This window comes from Protopterus annectens, chromosome 6.part0, assembly GCF_019279795.1.
Source record: "Protopterus annectens isolate FY-2018-M chromosome 6.part0, PAN1.0, whole genome shotgun sequence".
NCBI lineage: Eukaryota > Metazoa > Chordata > Ceratodontiformes > Protopteridae > Protopterus > Protopterus annectens.
In genome coordinates this window covers 6,028,036-6,054,590 of record NC_056737.1, presented here as the reverse complement: position 1 = coordinate 6,054,590, position 26,555 = coordinate 6,028,036, and the positions used below count along the sequence as shown (strand labels likewise).

General features: G+C 40.8%; 1 protein-coding gene across 1 annotated transcript in view; it reads right to left on the bottom strand.

Moving 5' to 3' along the window:
* SART1 (spliceosome associated factor 1, recruiter of U4/U6.U5 tri-snRNP) overlaps nt 1-26,555 on the bottom strand; it is a 1,154,259-nt gene that overhangs the window by 694,358 nt on the left and 433,346 nt on the right. The window contains exon 8 of the mRNA XM_044073787.1: nt 17,510-17,652. Within this exon, the coding sequence (XP_043929722.1) occupies nt 17,510-17,652 (143 nt within the window). The remainder of the gene's footprint in view (nt 1-17,509; nt 17,653-26,555) is intronic.

Genomic DNA, 26,555 nt, shown 5'->3' with positions numbered 1-26,555 from the left:
AGAGGGGGTACCATTGTTGGCATGGCTAGTCTGGTGCAATCAAAATCATCCTTGGTTTGTCTTGTTTGATCTTTAGTACTACTTTGGAGAGCAGAGGCAGAGGAGGAAAGGCATAAACTGATAGGTTTTTCCAGCTGAAGGACAGAGCTTCCACTTTCCAAGCTTGTTTGTGGGGAGTCCTTGTGCAAAATTTGTCCAATTGATAATTCTGGGGGGAGGCAAGCAGGTCTATATCTGGGCTCCCCCCCCATTTGCTTGTCAATATGTTGAAAATCCTTGTTTCCAGCTTCCACTCGTGTGGGTCCATGAGGTTTCTGCTTAGTTCATCTGCCAGTGTATTTAGTTTTCCTGGCAGGAATTGAGCTTGTAGATGCAGTTGGTAGCTCAGGGCTGTGTTCCACAATGCCATGGCTAATCTGCATAGGGGGTAAGAATGTGTACCCCCCTGCTTGTTTATGTACCACATAACAGTGGTGTTGTCTGTCTTTATCATTAATTGTCCTGGAAGAATGTGGTCCTTGAAGGCTGTCAGAGCATGCTGTACAGCTAACATTTCTTTTTGATTGATAAGCAAGTGCATTTGACTTGGGTTCTATTTGCCCTAAATGCACTTCCCTGCCAGGTGAGACCCCATGCATAATCCGATGCGTACATTAGGGTTTGGGCGGCAGGGGGTGGTGTGAATGGTAGTCCCTCGTTTTGGTGGCAGGCCTCTGCCCACCAAAGAAACTCTAGGTGTAGGCAAGGTATGATAGGAATCATTGCTTCTAGATCCTGAGAATGTTGACACCATAGGCTTTTTAGATACCATTGTAGTTTCCTCATATGCAGTCTTGCATATGGAATTAGAAGAATGCAGGAGGCCATGAACCCAAAGGCTTGTAGTATTTGCATTGTAGGGTTTTTGTGGCCACTTGTTTGAAGTAGGTTGTCAAATAAATTTGTTTCTCTGGCATGAGGAAAGCTATCTGGGAAGTTGTATTCAAGCTTGCTCCCAGGAATATGATTTGTTGACAGGGTACCAGGTGTGATTTATTTTTCGTTTATGGTGTACCCCAGACAAGTTAGCACCCTTTGCACAAAGGCCAGATGATTAAAAAATATGTCCTGGCTTTCTGCCTGAATTAAACAATTGTCCAGGTATGGATATATTTGAATATTTCTTTGCCTGCAAAATGCGATGATTGGGGCTAGGCATTTTGTGAGTACCCTGGGCTCAGTAGATAAGCCAAAGGGCAGTGCAGAGAACTGGTAGTGAATGTAGCCTGCTTTGAAGCGTAAGTATCATCTTCAAGATTCCCTGATTGGGATGTGCAGGTATGCTTCCTTTAAATCGAGTGTTACCATCCAGGCATCTTTTCCTAGCATAGGAAGCAACTGGTGAAGAGTCAGCATCTTGAATTTTGGAATCACCAAAAAGGTGTTTAGAGTAGACAGGTCCAGAATAGGACGCCATGAATTGTCTTTTCTGGGTACCAAGAAAAGTCTTGAATAAAAACCTTGTCCTTTTTCCTCTTCTGGTACAGTATGAATAGCCTTTATGTTTTAAGAGAGAGATTATTTGCTTTTGAGCCTCTGCCCACTGATTTGGGGGTAGATCTGGCCAACCTTTTGGCGTCGGTAATGTGTGGAAGTGAAATCTGTATCCTTGGGACACTATATTTAAAACCCATTTGTCCTGGGTAATGAGTTCCCAGTTTTTGGCCTGCAGCCCAATCTTTCTCCCTAAAGGAGCATTCAGTTGAGAAGTGCTTGGAAGTTTTAAAATCAAGTCACTGAGACAGTTTTCCATAGGGGGGAGTCTTACTCCCAGATTTGGAAGCGGAAGACCCCCACTGCTTAGTCTTGTGCGTACCCTGGGACTGAAACCTGGGATTTCTGCTGTGTCTGGGTTTGGATTGAGAAGTCCTGGAAGGAGCTGGAAAGGACCAATTCTTAGAGGGCCAATGCCTACTAAATCTTGGAGGTTGAACTTGTAAGAAATTTTTAACAGTTTGCATAGATTTAGCTTTATCTTCCTTTTTAAGAACTTTCTCAGCTTTGTTGCCAAACAGGCGTTCCTGATTTAGGGGAGTATCCAACAGTTTAGCTTTAACATGATCAGGCAAAGATTGCTCGTTAAGCCAAGCATGCATTCTGAGTACAGACCCAGTGACAGCAGCCCGGCCTCTAAAGAATCAAACCACATTGCAAAGTATGTTTTCCAACCTGTTCAGCAGAATGCATTAAATCCTGTAATTCCTTATTTTCAGCAGAGTCAGGAATAAACATCATTTTCTGTTTAAGCAATCCAATAATATCTTGTTACTTTAACATATGAAACTTGACAGTTTAAGGCCCTAATGGCCAAGGTTGCAGAAGTGTAAACCTTCTTACCCCATCTATCCAGTGGCCTGGAGTCTCTATCAGAAAGGGTAGGGTTTTTGGCAGTACAGGCCTTAACGCCCTTGGGTCCCTTTGAAATAGTCTCTGGATCCGCAATAGGATTTTTAAAAAGGAACTTTTGAGAATCAGGAACCCTGTAATATCTGTCAGGTTTTCTGGGAGTAGGAGGCAAAGAATCAGGGGCCAAATTAGATTCCAAAAAGGCATCAACAACAATGTCTAGTACAGGAGGTATAGCTAAAGGCGTATGGTGAGGCAAGAGTAAGAAATCCCTAAGCCTCTTTTGCGAATCAGAGAAATCTGGACTTTCCCAGTGGAAATGTTCCCTTAGAGTGTGCAAGGTTTCACCAAAAGAAAAATCCTCTGGAGGGGAAGCAGAGGGAATAGAGCTCTCTGCATCAGAATCCTCATAAGTAGATAAGGGTAAATCCAGATCATAAAAAGAATCAGAAAAATCATAATCCTGGTCAGAAGATTCATAAACAATTTCAGTCCTAGGTCTCTTAGAAGAGAGTGGTTGGCTTCCCCTGATTAAAGTTATAAGATCTTCAGCCAGTCTTATCATTTGTTTTTTTAGGCATAGAGGCCTGAGCATGTGGCCTGGGCGTCTGTTTTCTAGGCATGGTTCGAGGTTTAGGCCTTGAAGAAGGAGGCGTCGGTTTAATATACAAGTCCATAGGCCTGAATACACCCTCAGAAGCCGGTGCCTGCACAAGGGCTCCGGACCCATCCAAGGTACAGCCATCCGCAGGTTCCACAGTTGAAGCATCTTGCGACATACTGGACTCCGAATGGGTCTCAGTAGAGGCCTGCCAATCAGAAGTAGTGGGTATCAGGGGCTGTGAAAGCTCCTCACTGAGTACCAGCGAACTGGCAACCGGCTTAAATATTTAAAGGTGAAAATATACTGACAAAAGATAGTGCATTGATTAAATAAAGCACAAAACCGACAGCAAGGTACGTTGTGGTCAGGGCCTAGGCAAGGAATATAGTACGAATGAAAATCTTTGTGAGGTATTTGCTTTCCACAAGAAATGCAATTATTAACTTTTACTGACATTGGTAAGGAGCAAGAAAATGTTTCCCCAATGGGGTACTTAGCTTTAGCTGAAGACTTCGGTTCTGAGACTCGAAAACGAGAATTTCATGAGTCGGCCGACCGGCACTTGCGAACTGCTTCTGCTTCGGGCACCGCACGGCAAGAAAGACTGATGTAATGGCGTCGGCTGCATGTTTTATACCCCTGAAGACCTGACGTCATGGAAGAAGGGACAGCAACCAACGCAGGATCCGAGACTTTGTTAATCAGGCCGACTGAGGGCTACTGCCAGCAGATAACCCAAATGTGATGACTGCAACAGTGAAACACGAAGAACATTTGTCATTACCTTGTCTTACACTTGCTCCAAAGATTCCCCTATTATTAAAAGCAGTAGCTACTGGGTTCAGTAGTTATATTGTCAAATCTGTGACGAGTAGCCTTCAAGAAGCTTAGTCCATCATTTGACTATTACACATTAAGTACTATCACATTCCTTCTAGATCAAAGGACTGAAGCATCCTGCTTGCATTACCATCTGGCAGTGTCTGCCTAAATCAGTGTTGCTTGTAGCTGCCATTTCTACTCAGCTCACTCAGATAATTGGCACCTGCACTGACAAAATTTGAAAGATTACTTTTTCTTCATTATGCCTAACTTGGTTCAGACACAGTGCCAGTACAGATTTTCTTTCTTTAATTACCAGCTGATCTCATCAGTCTGTGGATCTACAACATCACAACTTTATTTTTCCAACAATGTCTAATCTTTCTGGATACCTCAATTGACAGTATTTATTGGGCATTGTATTTATCAAATATCTGATTGTGGATTTGGTGAACACATCATTTTTGTGTTGGCAGACACTTTGATGCATTTCATACATTAAGCTAAACAGGACCTTGCAAATATTTTCAAGTTAACAACAGACTTTTTTTTTTCTACCACTTCTGGAATCCCCATGTTTAAATTTGCTTGAATGAGAGTAATCCTGGTTTCCTGTAGCGATGCATACCTTCTAGGTGGGCAGAAACGTGTCATACTACAAATGTTCTTTTGTTTTCGCTTTCAAATCTACAGGCTGGAAAGTTGCTTTGAATACAGTGTACATGCTGACATAATGCTTGCATTGGGATGCGTAGTGACACTATTCCATAGTGTCGACTACAAGCTAATAATACTGTAAATCAACATTTTGGTTAATGCTACCACTAACTTCTGCATCACACAAATTGCACTGTTCGTTACTATACTACTCAGTTGAATATACACTGCTGTGTGTTGCTGCACTGCTAATAGTACTGCAGTACACCTTATGTATGCAGTGCTTTTCTGATTCAGTTCACTGATTTAATCCCCCCCCACTGTACACCAGGCAAAAGAAGGGTAAATTTATTCCACCATCAGGGAATGCCAAGAAGCAAGTATGAAATCCAAGCTATCGTGTCCAGGTAACTTCAGAATATTTTTCCCTGGAGGGTCAAAATCATTTTTTGATGCAGAACATGCTAATGAGGAAATATAAATGTTTGTCCAACAAAAAGTGAGCTATCAAACAGAGGAGGATTCTTCTTCGGATAATAAAGTTCAAAGAGGGACTATGCCATTGAAATATTTTCCAATGTTCCAAAGGAAAATGCTTGAGACACAGAAGAAAGCACAAGAGTCGACTAAAAGAACCAGGAGTATGTTGGAAATTAACTAGAGACTAGGGATGGGAAAGTGACATCAAAATGAAGAATGCCAGCAGCTAGGAAATTAATGAATAAATGTGGGATTGCAAAGCATCAATCACATTTGTGAAATATGGTGAAAAAAGAAAACCTGGAAATATTGGACCTTTTTTGACTTTGGTAAACTTGTAAGGAAGTCCAAAGCATATGCCCTTTGTCATGTCATTAATGTCTGGAAGCACACTATTGACAGAAGAGGAAGAAAGAAGGGGGTAACTAAGTAAAACAGTTTTTCTTAGTAACAGTATAAACATGTTATAAAGTTTTTCAGTTATTTTTGTGTGCAATAGGGATACTAAAGTAAACAGGTGCCCCTTTTCTTTCTTTCTTTCTTTCTTTCTTCTTGTTCAGGTTTAAGAAATGTAGTAGCTGTAATGTAAAAAAAAAAAAAGAAAGCCTGGACAAAAGAGCATATCAGTAAACCTGATTTGCTTTTTCTTACTTACGTATAGGGAATGACTGGATTAAGGCCCTTGGCATGATCTAGCAACATGGTTTAAGGGGGAGCAAGTAAATAAAAGAACAGTGAATGTAATGAAATGTTTTTCTTTCGCAAATGCAGAGTGCTAATGAGAAAATAAGGGACCACCTTGATAATATGCATGAGTCTAGAAACACTGCAGTTAAGCAACTGCTACTCCACAGCACAAAAGCTTTTACAAAACGGCTCAGGCAACAGAAAGTATAAAGGGTTGTTGTCAAGCATAGGGAGCCTACAAAAAGGAAAATAACCTGAGATCATGTACTGGTATTAGAAATATTTTGAGAATTTTATATAAATCTGTATAAAACAGATAAATGTGGAAATCCAGAAAAAGCAGAGTTGGAACTGTTTATGGAATAATTAAATATGACAAGGTTAAAGGTAGGTGAGGCTCAATTAATAACCGTTAGGATGGGTGGAGAAGAGACAAAAATGGTGATGTATAACCAATCTACAGGAAAGTCTCCAAGAATAGATGGTATTTCTGTGGAAGTTTGGAAGCTAGGTTAGAAAGTGATAGAGATGTGAATGGTTTTGTTTCACAGTATTTTACAAGAAAGGAGAATTACCAACATCCTGGAAGAAAGCGGTGGTTGCTGTAATATCTAAAGTTGGTAAAGACCCATCAGATCCAGCTTTATTAAGGCCCATTTCAATTCTAAAGTGTTTATGCCAATAATGACTAAAAGAATGACAAAGATTATGCCAAAATTGATACATATGAATCAAATTTGTTTTGTGGTGGGAAGGCAAAAATCTGACAACATTAACAGAACGACAATGATCCGGAGATAAGCAGAATGTATGAAAGTGGCACACTTGTTAGTAGGTCTTGATGCAGAGAAAGCATTCAACAGAGGAAGCTGGGATTTTATGAGTAGGGCAATGGAAGGATTTGCATTCCCTGATAAAAAAAGGTTGAATAGAAGGATATACAAGGGACTGGAGGTGAAAATTAAAGTGGGGAGGGTTCCTCTCTGATGAGTTCTGTCTGAGCACTGGAACCAGGCAGGGATGTCTTCTTTCCCCTTTGTTATTTACGCTATTTTTAGATCCATTAGAAAAGAAAATAAGGGACTTGGAAATTTATGGATATAATTGGTATGGTAATCAAGAAAAGTTGGCTTTATTGACAGATATTATTTTGTACCTGATTAAACCAGAAAAGGATATTTCAGTGTTGTGGAACATTCTGAGACAGTTTTAAGCCTTTTTGGGAAACAAAATTAATTATGATAAAACAAAGGCAATAACTGTAAACTATCTACCCACCCACAAATTGGTTCAGCAATACTAACATTTATGGGGGTATGACAAAATTAAGTACTTAAGGAGTATGGATTAAAAATAATTCTGTTATGGCAGCTCAGGATATGTGGGAAGAGAATAAAAATATAATACAAAAACTGAGAATTTGGAAGGTCTGTTTTATGGATATGGATAGCAAGACACAAGCAGTGAAAATGTTTTTAGTCTTTTTAGTTTTATACACAGGTCAGGCATATTATTATCTACTAGAGAAGTTGTGAACAGCAATTGATAAAAAGTTAAAGGATTTTATTTGGGAAGAGATGAGGGCAACAGTCAAGTGGGATAAGTTGATCCTTCTAATATTACAAGGCAGTAGAGGACTACCTGACTTGAATGGTTTTCCAGAGCTACACAGTTAAGGCTCCTATACATAGCAAAAGTAGAAAGCTATAACTCAAAGTGGAAAGGGATTATGATGAAAAAAGGGAGGACGAGTTCAAGAAATAAGGACACTGGGATACTGGATGCAGATCTTTAAAGAGAAGAATAATAACCATATAGAATATTATATTTATAAAACAAAATAAAGTATCATAAGAACTAAGCCAACATAGAAACAGAGAAAGGAGATTCTACCAATACAGATGACTGCAACTAAGGGTAGAGATAATAGGTAAGAGAGGGCTGGAACTTACTGGAGAAAACTGGTAAAGGGACCATGTATTAGGAGCAAGTAATTAGAGAGGGAACAGTAACAGAATGTGAAGAGGACAATAATTCATTTGCACTGCAGGCTAGAGACTGCCTTCCCTAGCAATGATTGATATCAGAGTATGGACAAAGAGTAAAGAAATAGGAGGATCCTAAGAGAAGGTTCGACACTGAACGAGTTTTTGGTAGAATCTGGAATAGAAGCGGCTGTTAAAAAAAGGATAATTAGTAGGGCAAATCAAATATTGCATAATAATTATAGGAATCAATCAGAAGAGATTAGAAAGGACTGGGAAGACAGACTAGATAAGCAATTTACAAAGAAACAATGGAAGGATATATGCATGGCAACTAAACATGCACCAAAGTCTAAAAGATTTAGGATCTTTGCTTGGAAGTATTTCCATAGGTATTTTTATACCCTACGCAGACTTGAAAGATTTCTTCTTCAGGTAGACTGCAAATGTTTGTGGTGTGATGGGGAAGAAATAGGTAATTGGGAATATATTTTTTCGGAGTGTAATGAGTTGGCAGACTTTAAAAATTCCCTGCAGACTACTGTATCAGAAATAATGGGCGAGCAAATTGATGCAACTAATTTTATCAGTGATACAGAATCAGAATTGCCTAGACATGATAAGGGCTTGCTAAGTAATTCTGATGACTGCCTAAAAAGCAGTTAGCAAAAAATGGAATTCAAAGGCTAAACCAGCCATACTAGAAGCAGTGAATATAGTAACAGAGATAAAAGAACAGGAAGTGGAATCTTTAGAAAAGGGTAAGAGCAAATTACATACAAATAATGGGAATTATTTGTACAATGCATGCAGAATAATGTTTTGGAGGAGGAAGGAGGTTTAAAGGAAGGCAGGAACTGAATGAGCTATGTAATGTTTCACTGACAATGACTGTACAGAAGATAAGTAATATATAATGTTTGCAGCCAAAAATGTCAATATGGTTTGTTTTCGCTTACATAAAAGTATGATTGCATATGTCTTGAGTGATAATTCAATATAGATGTTTTTGTTTTATAAAAAAAAAAAAACTGTAGATGCAGATCTGTGTAGTGGTAAGAAATAAATGCTCTCCATCTGAAGCAGGAGGTTACAGCTCCACAACACAGATAAGCAAGTGTCAAACAATCTTGCCTCAAAGGTTATGTCATCACATAGCACATAACATACAAAGACAATCTTTAAAAAGTTTGCAGCCAGGTAAACGATCTAGAGGAGATATGTTATTACTGGTAAAAAAATGGGCTTGTCTCAACCTGTATGCAATTAGCAGCCCAGTTAGAAAGGGTTTATTAGAATCTGTCAGACCCCTCCCTTCCTTCAGTAATGAAGAGAATAACTCTTCTGACTTCCAGAAAGAATGCACTTTCTTCAGGCAGACTATAACCTAGCACCGCACAACTAGGGTGAGAAGTGCTAGGCTATATTCTACCTAGCACCGCACATCCAGGGTGAGACGTGCTATGTTATATTCTACCTAGCACTGCACATCAAGGCTGAGAAGTGCTATGTTATATTCTACCTAGCACCGCACATCAAGGCTGAGAAGTGCTAGGTTATATTCTACCTAGCGCCGCACATCCAGGGTGAGAAGTGTTCTTTTGCCTATGGTTTATGGCCATATAAAGATAATACGGAGATCAATGGACTGGCATGCGGAAACTTCTTTTGAAATAATTTTTGGAATGACATATGAGCTGTATTTAAGGGACGATGCATCCTTATGAAAGATCAAATATGCTTCCCTACAAATATGGATCTATGATCAAAAGGTAATGGCCACCAAGAAAAACATTTTATAAAAAAAAAAAATATATATCATCAAATCCACTGAACCAGCAGGTTTGAATGTAAGACAGAAAAGGTTGTGACTAATGAACAAAGAATTTCAAGTTCAAATGAAGAAAGCTGCAGAATCGTTTTAAAGACATGCTTTATCAAATGGTGTTTGCCAATACTCTTGCTCCTCCCCCTGACACCCTCAAACTCTTAAAGGGCATAAATGCCACAGGTATGCATCCTGATCAGGGAAGTACTAGGATCCAAATTATACAAGCATCAGGGAAAGGTCAGACAACATGCAGATTTACTAACAGAAAAAGCACAAGATACCTTTCCACCAACAAGGAGGACCTCTTTCACTAAGCAGAATAGGTCTGACAATTGGAAGGCTTCCTACCTGCTTCAATCTCCCCTAAAACTTGCACTAGAAGGTTGGGTGATAGCAAGAGATCAAAATCAGAATGTATTCCCTCGGGAAGAGTATCTGTTGCACAAATGAAGAAAATGTCATGGCTTGTAAAGGGATAGTTTCTTGTACTGTTAGGGACCAGAAAGGCTGAAATTGCATCCTTCTTGGCCACCAAATTTGAAATTATGCTCAGAAACAGAGGGAAGCGTTTACATATGACACTGCAGGCTTACTTGAATGGCTTAGTTTATGTTTCTTGTTACTTTCAGGGAATTTTTCTACAGAGTATATCTGTTGCTCATCTATACAAACACTAACTAGCATTATGTACTAATTGTAATATGTGGTATAATGTGCATATAACTGCACTATCTCTGCTTGTTCACTGCCAGTCTGGCCCAGCTCATGGCTTTAAAGGGTCCAGGACCAGTTCACTTGACTAGTTGGCTACAATTAAAAAAACATGCCTAAAGATATCTACCTTTCAGAAACAGGAACAGCATGTCTACCACTGACATCTTCTTGCATGATACACTGAGCAGAAAAGGGAGGAACACATTTTACCATGAACTGAAAAAGGTTACTTTCCAGAGTGCACCACTTCCAGAAGAACCTAACCAGACAGAATTCCTTAATCCTTAGCTCAAAATATCACTGGAGAAGAGGAGTCTGGTAGCAAGTTACGCTCTTCCAGGATATAGAGAGTGATACCTCTATCTACAACCCAAAGACAGACATGCACTACCCTACACACAAGTTAAGAATTTATGCTACACTGCTTCCTTAGGTACCACATGACAGACTGTTTTTGCTGGACCAAATTAAAAGGGGCTCTGGCTTCGGCTCTTCATCTAAAGTCCCCATGGCAAAGGACACTACCAAATAGTTCCAAATGGTTTATGTGATGTTTCCTCTCTCTACTGGGGTCCACATCCTTTGAATTCTAGAGAAGTCCAAGTGGCTCACTACCAGAAAATCATCCATCACCATGACCTACAATGGGGACAGCTGAAAGACAGGAAGGCAAATGTTGACATCAGTGGAGACCATCCACCACTCTGAAGCCTGTTGATAAGGGCCTGACATCAGAATGTATGTGTATGCATGGTAATTCTGCAGCCACTTACATCTCACAACCCATCATACTACCTACATCCTCAGGCATGCAAAAAGAGCTGCGCCCACCACTAGATGCAGAAGGAGGGGCAGTGACTGGGTAGGATCAGAAAGGAGATTTCCCACTTTACTGAGATCCTCTGGGTCTGTAACTATTAAAGTGCAAAAGCTAGGGATGCTATCAGGAAGCCCCTCAATGGCGCCTCCAAGAAGACATCCAGGAAAACACTCTGGGTTAAGACAACAGACCAAAAAGCAGCATTATGTAACGAAAACTGTGTGTTCACTGAGAGCAAACTGAAAAAAACTTCCATTTGTGGACTCAAAATAATGATGCGCCAGAAGGCAACCATCATGTTAAGTAAGATACAATTATGTAAGAACATACTAAAATAAGTAGATGCCCTACTGATCACTGTTGCAGTGGAACCTTGCAACTCCAGATGGATGTTAGCAGTGACAACCCATGTGTCAGGAATACTGCAACAGTGATTTCAGTCAGGACATCACATGTATCCTATCCTTTCCTTTCCTTTCCAGAGATGCAGTATACGTGCTCACTTAAGTCACTGTGGTCCAGAATACAACAGAAATGTTTGGTCTTCTATGAAAGCAGACAGAGGTGGTAGTAACTACACTGCAGGCTTTTCTATGAAGGAGTAATGTTCATTACATTACCTTTGAGGAATAGTGTCTGAATACATCTCAAAAACAATTGGTGATGGTCTCAACCATGAGAAGCAGAGTTCTTTCAGAAGACAGACACAAGTGCGCTAGATGAGGCTGCTTATGACAATATCAGCAACACTCTATTTTTGTGATGGTGCTCCAAGCTGTGGTGACTTCAGAGAATCACCTTTCCCAGATAGCTTTAAACTATACCTTGGACTGGAAATGATTGCGTCACCTGCCTAGTACACTTGACACAGCTGGAGGAGGCAACAGTACTTAATGCGTGGAGGCCCTCCTCCCTCTGTGAAGGAGCTGCTTCTTCCTTGGGGGCTAGCCTGGCTTGAAATATGTGGGAAAGAAGGAGGATATTGCAGAGACCATCCACAGTGGAAAAGGAATCTTTCCTTCTTTCAGAGAACTTATGGAAGGCCTTCCCAAAGAGGGCCATCCTCCAAGAAGGGACATCCAGGATAGGCTTTCTAATCTCCTCCTTCAATTAAGAAAGCCTGAGTCATACAGTCCTTTATAAGCATGTAAACTAAGTCTGCTGCCCTAGCTATATCCCCAGCACAATCACACGTGTACAACCACTGCAGAAACTCCAGTACGACTCTTATGCAGATATTCCTTGACACCAGAATAAGGGATGGATTAAAAATTTGCAAGTGGCTGATCCATTAGGGAGGACTGGAATATGGATTGGTGACACAAGCAGGTGAGGAATTAAAGCCAAATTTGGCAGAGGAAAACATCCATTTGCTCATAATTTCTAATGTCACAGACTCCCTAGCAGAAGGCAGATGTGGCAAGATTATGGCCTGAACAGTCTCTTTCTTTTAAACCTGCCAGATTAACTAATGCTGATAAGGCATTAACTCTACTAAAGACACATTATATAATCTCCAACTTGCTTATTCTTGTACCAGGAGAGCTTTATCAATTGGTGTGCTCATTCTATTCCTAAACTAGGATATGCTCTCTTGTAACAGTTGCATATACCATCCAAAAGACTGCTATTAATAGTTTGTAGGCTTTCTTTTTTATTTTACTCTAAGTTCTTTTTGCCTTGTGGTTGCTGGCAATCAGGCCTCTTCCTACTGAACTTGAGCCCATTTACTCCCTTATGGTGGGAATCTCTCAGAACCATGGTGGTGACACAATTTAGGCAGCTGTGAGGGCAGCTTGGACCTTCAGCACCATCCTGGCTAGGAGGTTTTTCAACTACTCCTAATCCCAGTCATTGGCAGGAGGAACATGTGCTCGGCTTCACCATGGAGGCTCATAATGCCTTTCCCATATGGGTGCCCTCTTCCACACACCTGCTATGATGGCTAACCCCCCAGCATTGGCTTAATGAGCAGAACACCCACCACGCTGCCATGATTTGCATTACTGTTCCTCTCTTGAGGTGCTGTGGCACTTCACAGCTTGCTCTACCTCCCCCACCCCCCAGAAAGGGCACACCGAATGCACCCATCCTCCCCCAACAGCTCTTTAAGTTGCCATACTGCTACTTGAAATCACATCTCCTGGGCTGTATTCACAGCTTTATCACTCCACTCCAAGGGAGAGGGCTAAAGTTTGTAGATTCAATTTGCTTTCATAAAGTTTGAGCGTCACTGTCTCACCCTAAAAAAGCCAAAAGGGTATCTATTACTGTTCTTGCTCTTGCCTTGCTACTGTTGCTTCTCCTTACTTTGAAGCTCATACATTGACTTTTATCCATTTCTGTTTAACAGATAATCTGGTACATCCTGCACCTACTCCCTCAACTCAAGGTGCCCTAGAGATCCAGCAAGGCTGTTACTGTTGACTGGAACATTCTTCTCACACACAAACTCAGCTAATACAATCTTCACAACAAAGTTACTGTATTACCTTAAAAAGTTTATACTACAAGCGCTTGTTTCTCAAGCACTCAAAAAATACCGTCTTGAAGCCAGGTACTTGAGCATCTTGCAGGCCATGTAGGTACTGCTTGCTCTCAAAATCAAATACAAGTTTGGGTAGGCAGCTACCATACCTTGTGTGAACACATTTAAGCAAGTAAGTGCAGCAGTCATGGGCAGGGAGTAGAGGGGGGATTTGGGTTTAGGCAGGGGAGTGGTATAGGGAATAGGAGGGGAGTTTTAGAGTTAGGGAGCAATCAGGAAATTTAGGTTTAGGTAAAAGAGAAGTGTTTTAGGTTTAGGGAGCCAGAACTGGGTAAGAGTTTCAGGGTTAGAGTTAGGGTTAAGGTTCTGGTAAGGCTATACAGCATTATTGGGTTAGGTGTTGGGAGGGCTAAGTAGTTATGGGAGATCGGGTTGCTGGGAGTTGAAGCTCTTGTATTTTCAAACAAGAGGCAGCAAATGTGTCGCTAGCTTCTAGCACACAAGCACTTGCAGCAGATCCCCTTAGAAATTACTATGAATGCTATCACTTTCAGGACAATGCCCAGTCATAACACCCTACTACCCCTGATTACCTTATGTCTAATCTTTGACAAATTTCCACATTTCTACATGCTTTCCCTGCCTGCATTGGACTGTCCTTTATGTATTTCATCAATTCATACAGGCATATTTTTCTCATTATATGAAACTTCATTGCACCGGATTTAATCTATACATGTTCAAAATTATTATTATGTCATACGTACACTGAATTATTTTTCATTTGTTTTTTAAATCTGACTGTTCCATATTTGCCTAGATCTTAACTTGTATGTTTTCATTTTTTTAAATGAACTACTTCACATTTGCCTGCGTCTTAACCTGTATGTTGCTGCCTTTCTATTTTGCAGTTCTGTTGTTCCCTTTCTGTTTTGCCTTTAACTTTCATTAACTTATTGTATGTAGAATGACACGATTACTCAATGTATTATTCTGCTTGTAACCTTGTGGCCTCTGGTCTCAGCAATATGAACAGACTCCTTACCTGGTTAAGAATAAATGAGCTGTAGTCTCTTGGACATACTGCACCAAAGGAATCACACAAAGGTCAGTTCTAAAATGCTTAAAATGATCTTAATCAACTTGGAGGAGGGCTTGTATAGTATAAATTTTTGTGGAGATCACAGGCATCAGAATATGGGTACTTCCAGGATACCAAAATAATGTAACAGCATCCAAACACAGAGGTTTTATGTATGGTACAATTCTCTTTTATTCTCTAGTAGTCATTCTGCCACTTCTGGAGGGAAGGTAAGAGGGACACAATCCAGTAAGAAAATTTAATAAGCTTGGAAGTTTCTCTAAGGATGGGGCATGAGTGAGTGAACTGTAGGGGGAAAGCAATATCATCTTCCTTACTCACTGCAGAAATAAGGACAACTGAGTTCACCAACTACCCTTCCCAGTGCACAGAGGATGAGAGAACACTTCTCTTAGGCAAAGCTCTATGATGGGGAGGGCCCAATGAGGATTGGAGCATACAACAAGCAACTGCAAAAGGGCAGGTGACCAAAAGCTAATCTTCTGGGGTGCAGTTGCAGGAAAGACAATAGAAGGATGGGAGAAGGGTGTCATGATGCCTTATGCTGGCATCAGTTCATTCCCACTTCTTGCAATCTGAAGAGACAGCCTGCTAAACATTAAACAAGTATGTGATATTGAAGGCCTGCACTGAAAGTCCTGGAAAGCCAGGCCCTACCAGACAGTCCTCACTCTGATTTATTGGGTCCTACAGGACCAAGAAAAAGTCTGCAGAAGAACAATCCTCATCCTTGAATGCAAGTATCTGCTAGGAACCTGATGGGCAACCTCTTTGGTGCAAGTTGGATGACAGTTGGCATCACTCACTCACTTGATCTGTGGATGGGTGGTACTTACACCCTAGGACATACCCTTCAAGATGGCTGCACTGAGACCATTTCTTCACTGAACAAGAGGTAGATAGAGGTAAATGAAACACATGATGTCATTGCAAAGAGGCACTTACCTCCTGAATGGCATGACTAACAGCTGCTCACCATATCCTTCAACTTCTTATGGTGGCAACTGTGTTAGAGACATTTATGTTGATCTCTGGATGAGGCATTCCCAGCTACCATCTTCCAAAAAGTGAAGCACACCCGAAGATGTTCACAACTTCATCTTCAGATGGCTAGACTGAAATGCTGGACTTCTGTAAGTGCTTCAAGTGCTGCTCTTTTTCCAGACAGCACAGATTATGCTGGTGTGTGGCTCTTGTGATGTAAGCTGGAGGCCACACAAACATATTTTTTTCACACTTTTTAAATACTGAACATAGGAAGATTTTTATGAACAAGAGCAGGAGAAAGACCTGCCAGTACCACCCACTTTATACACGAAAGTGAATACTGTGGTGAGTATCTGCTGAGTACCAGGTAGGAAAGCTAAGACATCTGTTGCTAGATATTGAAAACTGCAACAGACATCACATGGTATACATTTATCCAACGCTATATACCCCAAAGTTAAGAATGACCATAAAACCCAAGACATTCATGATGATGCACTCTACATGTAGGCAGCAACTAAGTGTCTGATACTCAGAAATGCTGCTCACTCTATTTTGAAGACTGTTTACAAATTAGATCTTTACAGAGTGAATGAAACTGTGAAGAAAGTCGTTTGATATTTAAGAAGAACTGGTGAACTGTGACATGGCATATTCCTTCTTGATGTGTGGCACACAACATTTGGATACAATCATGTTTCTACTCAGCTTACACTGCAAATAATACCTCCCCTTGTAATAGATTATTTATTATATTAGACATCTAATAAGCAGCTAACAAAAACATGCAGATGTAGGTATGTCTCTCCACTCTCCTTCAATGTTGCCTTTAGAAACTTTCATATTTCATTGTTGAAATGTAGTTGATAAAGCATAACAGAAGATATCTGTAATTACTTGTTAGTCCGTTTCACCACAGGTATACAGGAACAACTCCAATGTCTGCAGCAGATGCTGCTATCATAATTACTTACAGTGCTATGCCTTTCCCTCCTAATATGTATACAATTTTCATTTCTCAAAAAAACCTTCAAGGCCACATGATCCATAGGCTGCTTTCATCCTCTAATGCTGACTCCACTGGGATCCTCACTTTCTCAAGTAGGTAGAGACAGCATTGCACAAGGTTGGGCTGTCATCTGAGAAGCTACAAATGCAAACTGACACCACTGTACTACTACAACAGAATTGCTGAAGAGATATTAACTACAGCAGGCAAGCAGGAAATAAGCAACATCTGAATCTGTTATCTATGATGTCATACAGATTACTGACAGCTTGGAAATCAACACAGGGTATGCAAGGATGCCAAGTATCCACTCACCTCAATGCAATGTGTAAAATATTGCAGTTTTACCCCTTCTGGACTCCAGCATAGACTGTATACGAAATGCATCCCAGTCAGTACCTCCCTTAAGGAAAGTATAGCTACTGAGTGTTTGACCCTTCCTTCACTATTAGGCCCACTGACCACAAAAGCCAGTTCCTAATTTGGAAAAAGTGTACCAGTACAGAGGTTTTGTCCTCCAGAACAGAAAACTTTCGCTCTCAAGGTGTTTTTTATTCAATGAATGCCTTTCTGCTGTAGCTTACTATACTACTCCTGCTACCTTGATATTGCTCTAAAATCACCAAAATTTCAGTTAAGTTGTATTCTTTTCAGCATGGACACTCTCACATTATGCACTACTGAGCCCTCCTTTACTATTAGGCCCAAACTGACTACAAAACTCAGTTTCTAATCTAGATTTACAGCAGTAGGCAGGTTTTGTCCTCCAAAAAGAAAACCATCATCAGTTTTTTTTTTTTTTTTAATTCACTTAATGTCTTTTTGCAGTAGACTACTGCTACATTTGCTGCCTTAACTTTACAATAAGCTGTACCATCACAAATATTTCAACAAGCTGTCTGACTCCTATCAGCACGTATCACTGCTCCCAGACTTACATTCACCATATCATCAACAGATTCCTCCTCTTCATATGGCTTGTAATCAAATTTCTTCTTACGCAGCTCAACATTCTTTCTGGCTTTTTCTTTATCCACCAAGTTAACATTTATAAGCACGTCATCCTCTTCATCTAAAACACCTGTGAATGTATTAAAAAATCCAATTTAGAGTCAACACAGGCACACTTCTGTTTAATCAGCAAATTAACAGTTACAAATACATCATCATCAACTAAGGCACAAATGATGGAAATAGCCACTGGAATGGGAGAAGGGAAATCTTATTAAGGTACATGGAATTTAACCTAAAATACATGTCTTGGAAGTAAAGAGTAGTGATGCATGTGATTATCAATCAAGTTTAATATTGCAGGATTATTTAAAAAGTATTCTATTTCAGCTCCTACACAGAATCTTAAGCTGTGAAAATGGGCAACAAGTATTAAATTTGGCTAGATTGAGGCACTGACAATCTCTCCTAGCTATTCTGATAAGAATACAATTTAATATATTTCTTCACAATAGAAAACTTATTTTAAAAATTATTTCCAGGTCCTCATTTGTCATCTATACCCATGCTCTTGCCATGTTCCATTATTTTAGTGGTGCACAATGAAACATGCTTTACCCAAATGTACTGGATTATTTCAGCAGCATAACAGGCACTTGGATTTGTGCTCACATAGTAAACAATTTTTTTTTTATATCAATGGTACAAAAAAGTGGAACTGAAGAAAAACATATCTGTAAGCACTTCAGTTCCACTATCATAAATGGATAAACTGCTGACTATGGACGGGATGAGAGTTCCATTAGTAGATCAGAGGTCTGCTGATATTGGTGTAGGAAGAACAGACATGCCTATCCCAAGAAAAACTGGATCCTTCCAATGCCACAATTGCTCACAGGTGGGGTAGTGACACAAGGTTGCCCCTTGGGTCGGCAATTGGCCACTTTGAGGTAGCCTCATTAAGGTACACAGGAGCGTGCATTCATACAGGGAGGACATAGTGGCTTTCTGCTGCGATTTGAGTCACAAATCCCCATCAAAGGGGAAAGATCAGGGCCAATCAAATGTGCGTTCATTGCCAGACTGCTAATGGAAGCACAAATCTGACTCACAGCTGCCTGAGTGATGGCCCCTCCTGATGACTTTCACTCCATGACAGGATTGAGCAGGCTGACGTCCAACTAGGGGAGTCATGACTATCAGCACACAAAGAATCAAAAAAGCACACAGAAAAAAAGATGTACTTGCAACACTACAGTGGTAATATAAGCCCTCTTGTGCCCTTGCAGTTACATATCTGGGTGACCACCAGAAACTTTAAAGCCAACCTGCAGAAACAGGTGAGACATACAAAAATAGATAAATGAGAGAGCACAGTGGCTACACATCTTAATGAAATACATAACATTCCAGAAATTATCAGAGAAGGGATGACTAAAAAATGTACCGTTTCTTAAGGCGACATTGCTGTTACTGAAGTTTAATAAACATATTGGGTTGAATACACAATATACTTGGAAAAGACTAATTAATTAGATAATCTTTCACCTCTTTTTCACTGGTTTGCTTTTTTGCTTTTATTTTTTTAAACTGCAGATTTGCACATTTCTCTTCTTTACTCTACTGAAGACCTCAGATGAGGTCTGCAACTTGTATTTTGTTTTATTACTATTATTAAACTGCTTTAGTGTACTTAGGCATCAAGGCACATTACACAACAATACAAGTAATACAACAGTAAGTTTACTTACTTATTTGTTAACTGAGTAAGTGGTTTTGTCCTAAAACACTGTTGAGCTACAACCTGGGCACAGTGGCAATACACATATTAAGTACCACCAGAAAATATTCAAATATATATACATAATTAAACATAATTAAACTTATCACAGCTCAAAATAACTACTTTAATTACACTGATTTGTTTATCCAATAGTTCTGACAGAGTACTCTGTAGAGAATTTTTAATCTGCCAACTTGTTACATTCCCAAAACTTATACTCCCATTTACCTCTTAATTTTTCCTCAGGTAGATGACAAATTTGGAATCTGCTTGGGATATAAAAATAACTATGCAAACACTTCCAAGTAAAAATCCTAAATCTTCAAACTTTGTTGCATACTTGGGGTCTATATCAGAATCTCGAAGTCTGACAATATCGAATACGATATTGTTGAAATGAGATTACCGAAAGCGCAAAACATCGAGCGTTTAAACGGAAATCTCTGTAAGGGGAGATTTCCATTTACTTCAATGTTGGGTGATCTTGGAGTTGGTATATTTAAGTAGTGGGGGATGTGGGGGGATTGCAGGGGGCTTACCCCCCTGCGTAAACACTTCAGTTTAATTTTTTTTGTTTTAGTTTTTTTTATAACCGTTCGATGGTTTAAGACTTCGATACATAAAGTTCGATCTTTATGCATTTGAAGTATTAAACCTTCGAGGTTATAATATAGACACCATACTTGGGAGCCATATGTATGTCCTTTCATTCTTTCCTTGTAAACTGCTTATCCAATCTCTCTTCCCAATTTTTCTAACCTCCTCTTATTGATTCCTACAGTTATTGTGCAATCTTTTATATTCCTTACTAGTCACACCCCCCCCACACACACACTTTTTAAACTCTACTAGAACAGGTCTGTCACTTAAGAGTTATACTATGCTTTTCTCTTTGCCTACATTCTGATATCAATCCGTGATACAAAGCCAGTCACTAGCTTGCAGTCCAAATGTCTTCTTGGCCTCCTACTGCTCTTTTACCTTTTGCTCTCTAGTTATTTGCTCTCAAAACCTAAGTTAGTTTGCCAGTTTTCTCCAGTAAGTTCCAGCCTCCTCTTGCCTATTCTCTGTACCTCTAATTGCAGTCATCTCTATCAGCAAACTCTCCCTTTTCCAGTCTCATATTGGCTTAGTTTTCTGCTACTTCATGAATACAATATTCTCTATGGGTGTTATTCTCCTTAATAATCTGCATCCAAAATCCACTCTTCTTTACTTCTTGAATTTCCCCCTGCTTCATCATAGGTACATAGGTTCATAGGTGTGTACTAGGCTAATGGCCCTGGGGCCTTTACAAGCCTAGCCATAGGATTACCCTGGCATTGTGCCACCAGACCTTAGTTCCCAGTGCCTCTGTCGAGTAGAGCCACTGGAGTGATTCCTGGGGTGAATTTTCTGTTTCCCATCCGCTCATCAAGATTTCTCTTGAAGAGGGTCAGCAAGGTGCTCTGCTTGATATGTATGGGAAATCTGTTCCATAGCATGGGCAGTCTCTGGGTTATGAGCCTGTCCCCTCCAGCATGTTCTGTTAATTGTGGTAATGAGGCTGACATCTCTGGAGCGTGTGGTGCGGAGCGAATGGGATTTCTTTAGATGCTGCATTTCTAACAGAGCTGGGTCAGACATGGCTTTGTAAGTCAAGCAGAGATCGCATCTAAGTAGGCGATATGAGACAAAGAATAGTTGGAGTTTTTTGAGTCTGTCCATATAGGACAAGTGTTTAAAGGCCTAGGATCCTCTTTGTGAGGTACTTTTGCGGCCTCTCCAGTTGTTGCAGGTGTCTAGTAAGGTACATGCTAAATGGGGCATTGTACTTGAGGATTGGTCTAATGAGGGAAGAGTAGAGGGAGACAATGACCTCTTTCTTCCTGGACGCAAAACCCTTAGTAATGAGATGTGCCACATAAGACTTTCTGACCACAGTGGCAATGTGGTGATCAAAACAGAGGTTGCGGTCAACCTGTGTTCCCAGATCTCTTATAACGCCTTCTGTGTTCAGTGGACTACCATCGATGTGGTAATTCATGGGAACCGGGTTTTCCCTATAGGGAATGACAACACATTTTTTGTCACTGAGCTTAAAGCCATGGTTCTGACACCAGTCATTGGTCTCAGTGAGGTCATTCTGTAGGATGTCATCACTTGGGGAGTTAATAATAGCTCCCAACTTACAATCATCTGCGAACTTTGTCAGCCAAAGTCCCTTCGTGTTGGCCTGGACTTCAGAGATGTAGATACCAAACAGGAGAGGACCCAGGACTGAACCTTGTGGGACTCCACTCGTAACTAGTCAGCAGTCTGGCCTGGAGTCAGCTACTTTCACACTGTGGGTTCTGTGAGCCAGTTTGCAACCCACCTAGTGATACTGGGGTTGATGCCTAGCTTAGTGAGTTTTTCTATGATTCCTGAGTGGGAAATGGTATCAAAAGCCTTGGCCAGATCAAGGAAGGCTGTATGAACCACCTTGCCTTCATTCACAGCTCTGGTGAGGGACTCAAAGTCATCGACCAAGTTGAGCAGGCATGATCTACCCTTCACAAAACCAAACCGTGTGGGATCCAGAGTTTGGAGATTCCCTATATCCTTGTTTATTAGGTCCATGATGATGCATTCCATAGCTTTGCATATTAGACTTGTCATGCTAATGGGGCAATAGTTCCCAGGGTCTGTAGTCGCTCCGCCTTTGTGGAGAGGGATGACTGTAGCAGTGTGCCATTTGGTAGGGACAAAGCCTGAGGTGAGGCTGTGATTGAACAGGGCAAACAGGTGAGGTGCCAGTTCACTCTGTAGTCATGTAGAACACAACCAGGGACATTGTCAGATCCCACAGAAGCTGTATTCTTGACCTTGGACAGTGCTGTTTTAACCTGTGCAGCAGTAATACTGGGTGCCTGGCAAACTACTGGTATTGTGACTGGTCCTTTGGGGGGAGAGGGGTAAGGCTGGCACTGAAACTGTTGGCCAGTACACTGGCAATATCGGTTGGCTTGGTATAGGAGGTACCATTGTGCAGTAGCTCACAGCAAATCTGGGTATTGCCATGGAGATTCTTTACGTAACTATAGAAGGCCTTGTGGTTGTCTTTACTATCTGCTGCAATTCTGTTTTCATAGCTATCTTTAGAGGATTTGATGAGGGATCTCACTTTGAACTATCGGTTTCTGATTGTGTTATTTATATGAGCCTTAACTTTGTACTTCTAAAATCTTTCTTCAAATCAGGTAATCCTAAACCAACTTGTTCTATTGGAAGGATCAACTTATCCCACTTGCCCCTTTCCCCTACTAGATAAATTCCTTCAACCCTTAATTATTGTCCACACTTCTCCTCTGGTTGATAAAAATATGCCTGACCTGTATATAAAACTAAACTAACAACATTTTCGCTGTTTTCATCTTGCTATCCACATCTGTAAACAAAGCTTCCAGTTTCTCAGTTTTTGAATGCTATTTTGTTTAGTCTGCTCCCCCATAGCCTTAGCTGCCACAACATAGCCTTTTTAGTCCATACTCCTAAATGCTTCATTTTATCATGTCCCCATAAATATGGGTATTCCATGTTTAGGTACATAGCCTTTTTTATCTTCATTAATTTTAATCTTCCACAGTACTGATATGTCCTTTTCTTGTTTTATCAGGTACAAAATAATATCATCTGCACTTCTTGACTACCATACCAATTATATCCTTGAATTTCTGAGTCCCTTATTTTCTTTGCCAATGGCTCTAAATATAAAACAAAAAATGGGGAAAGGGGACACCCCTGGGTAGTTATTCAGTTCAGACATAACTTATCAGATTAGAACCCTAAAACTTTAAATTTTGCTTCCGATCCCTTATATATCCTCCCAATTAACCTTATTTTTGCATCATGCAAATGCTTCCATTGCCCTACTCATAAAATCCCAGCTTACTCCGTCGAATGCTTTCTCTGCATCAAGACCCAACAACAATAGACATTAACTTAATTCCGCTTCCCTCTGGATCATCAATATTCTAGTAATGTCAAATATTTACCTCCCCTCCACAAAACCACATTGATCTGAATTTATCAATTTTGGCAACATCTTTGCCATTATTTTAGCTATTACAGACAAACATTTTATAATCATGGGTTAAAAAGTACAGTTGTGTACCTACCATAAATGTAGATGTTCAAGTGTATTCACTGTTGCAGTCATTACACTTGGGTTATCCTGCTGGCAGGCTACCCGCAGTCAGCCTGAATTCCAAAGTCCTGGTCCGGCGTCGGTTGCTGTCACCTCTTCCCTGACGTCAGTGCGCCAGGGGTATAAAAGATGCAGCCGACGCCATTTTCTTCAGTTTTTCTTGGCCCAGATGTCAGGTGCCCCCAAAAGGGTAGCCTGTAAAAACTATGATAATAAAAAAGCATGCACATAACCTTCATCCACAAGCAAATACACAACATAGGTTGTATAGAATAGATAGGTACAGATAAGTCCCAGCAAAGAAAAAAGGGGGGATGGTGGGAGGGTAACCTGGACTGCAACAGTGAATACACTCGAACATCTACATTTATGGTAGTTACACAACTGTACTATGTTCATCGTGTTTCACTGTTGCAGTCATTACACTCGGGTTGAATCCCAAAGCTGAGGTTGGGCGGCTGGGCCTAAATAGAGTTTGGAGTGGCTATGAGGCCCTGCAGAACTGCAGCAGTAAAGCCTGCTCTGGATTTAGAGTAGAGAGGTAAATGGTAGTGCTTTGTAAAAGTGTGCACCGAAGTCCATGTTGCAGCCTCCAAAATATCCTTGGTTGGTACTCCTCTGAGGAAGGCTGCTGAAGTGGCTGCTGCTCTGGTAGAATGTTGTCTAATGCCTTGGGCACTGATTTGCCATGTTGTGAATAGCAGAAACAAATGCAGTGGCCTATCCATTTTGAGATAGTCTGCTTTGAAATGGCTTTTCCTTGAGAACCTGCAGCATATATCACTAAGAGTTGCTCAGTCTTTCTGAAGGCTTTAGTCTTGTCCAAGTAAAAGCGTAGCTGTCTGTGTTTGTCCAAAGTATGCAGAAGTCTCTCCCCCTTATTCTGTGGGTTTGGATAAAAGGTAGGCAAATGTATGGTTTGGTTAAGAGCCATGCTGGACACTACCTTGGGCATAAATGTTGGGTATGTCCTTACAGAAATCCTGTCCTGATGGAAAATAATATAAGGTTCCACAGCCATTAGTGCCTGTAACTCTGAGACTCTTCTTGCTGAAGTTATTGCTAGGAGAAGAGCGGTTTTCCATGACAAGCATTTTATCTCTGCTGTATTGGCTGGCTCAAAAGGAGGCAGTGTGAGTTTTTCCGAGACAAAATTGAGGTCCCATGTACGTAATGGAGCTCTCCTTGGAGGTCTTATGTTTTTGGCCCCTCTGACAAACTGTCTTAGCAGTGGATGAGAAAAAATAGGTGAGTCCGTATTGTAATGAGCTGAAATGGCCGAGGCATGGATCTTAACTGATGAGAAGGATAGGCCTTTGTCCAGCATCTCAGTTAGGTACTGCAAAATCTGAGGAATATTTGGTTCAAGCGAGTCAATTCCCTGCATTTGGTTCCAAGCACAGAATATCTTCCATTTTTCTGCATAAGATTTTCTGGTGCTGGGCCTCCTGGCCTCCAAAATAACATCCATAACTGCTTTAGAGAGAGGTGTGGTTCTGAATGATTACATTATCCACCATGCAGCCAGATTTAGGGTTCTGAGTTGGCTGTGCAGGATCTGATTGTTCTGTTGGGTCAGCAAATGAGGTATTAGTGGCAATGTCCAGGCTGGGCCTTGAGACAAGCTCTTTATGATTGGGTACCAGTGCTGGCATGGCCAGTCTGGGGCAATCAGTATCATTTTTGGCTTCTCTTGTCTGACCTTTAGGAGTACCTTGGAGAGGAGAGGCAGAGGAGGGAAGGCATATACTGTAAGGGCTTTCCAGCTGAATGAAAGGGCGTCCACTTTCCATGCTTGCTTGTGGTAAGTCCGAGTGCAGAATCTCTGTAGCTGGCAGTTGTGAGGGGAGGCAAATGGATCTATGTCTGGGCATCCCCATTTCCCTGTTATGTTGAAGATTTGTGGATCCAGTTTCCACTCGTGAGGATCCATGAGGTTTCTGCTTAGTTCGTCTGCCAAAGTATTTGTCTTTCCTGGCAGGAATTGTGCTTGCAGATGTACTTGATAAGTCAATGCTGTGTTCCACAAAGTCATGGCTTGCCTGCAGAGGGGGTAGGAATGTGTGCCCCTTTGCTTGTTTATGTACCACATGACTGTACTATTGTCCGTCTTTATCAGTAGTTGTCCTGGATGAAGTAGGTCCTTGAAGGCTGTCAGGGCATTTTGTACCGCTAGCATCTCGTTTTGATTGATATGAAGATGCATTTGTTTTGTGGGCCATGTGCCCTGAATACATTTTCCTGCCATGTGCGCCCCCCAGGCATAATCTGATGCATCTGTTGTTAGTGTCTGCCTGGCAGTGGGTAAGGTGAATGGCTGTCCCTTGTTGTGATGACAGGCATGTGCCTACCACTGAAATTCCTGTTGCAGGCAGGGAATGAGAGTAATTACTGTTTCCAGACTGTGGCAATGTTGAGACCAAACACTTTTTAGATACCACTGTAGTTTCCTCATATGCAGTCTTGCATATGGAATTAGTAGAATGCAAGATGCCATGTAGCCCAAAGCCTGCAGAATTTTTCTTGCAGATAACTGGGTCTTTGCTGCCATGTCTTTGAAGTAAGAAGACAGATGCCTTTGTTTGTCTGGCGTGAGATAAGCCATCTGGGCAGTTGTATTTAAGCTTGCACCCAGGAATATTATCTCTTGAGAGGGTACTAGTTTTGATTCATTTTCCTTTACTGTGTACCCTAGGCAAATTAGTAATCTTTTTACAAACGCCAGATGCTGTAGTAGAATATCTTTGTCCTTTGCTTGAATAAGGCAGTCGTCCAAGTAGGGGTATATTTGAATTCCTCTTTGTCTGCAAAATGCAATTACTGGTGCCAGGCATTTTGTGAAGACCCTGAGCGCAGTAGATAAGCCAAAGGGCAGTGTAGAGAATTGTTAGTGCATTGAGCCAGCTATGAATCTGCGGTATCTTCTTCTACAAGATTGTCTGATTGGGACATGTTTTGAGGTCCAAAGTTACAAGCCAAGCCTTCTTGTCCAGCATGGGCAGAAGCTGCTGTAGAGTCAACATTTTGAATTTTGGGACGTCCAGAAAAGTATTTAGAATAGACAGGTCCAGAATTGGTCTCC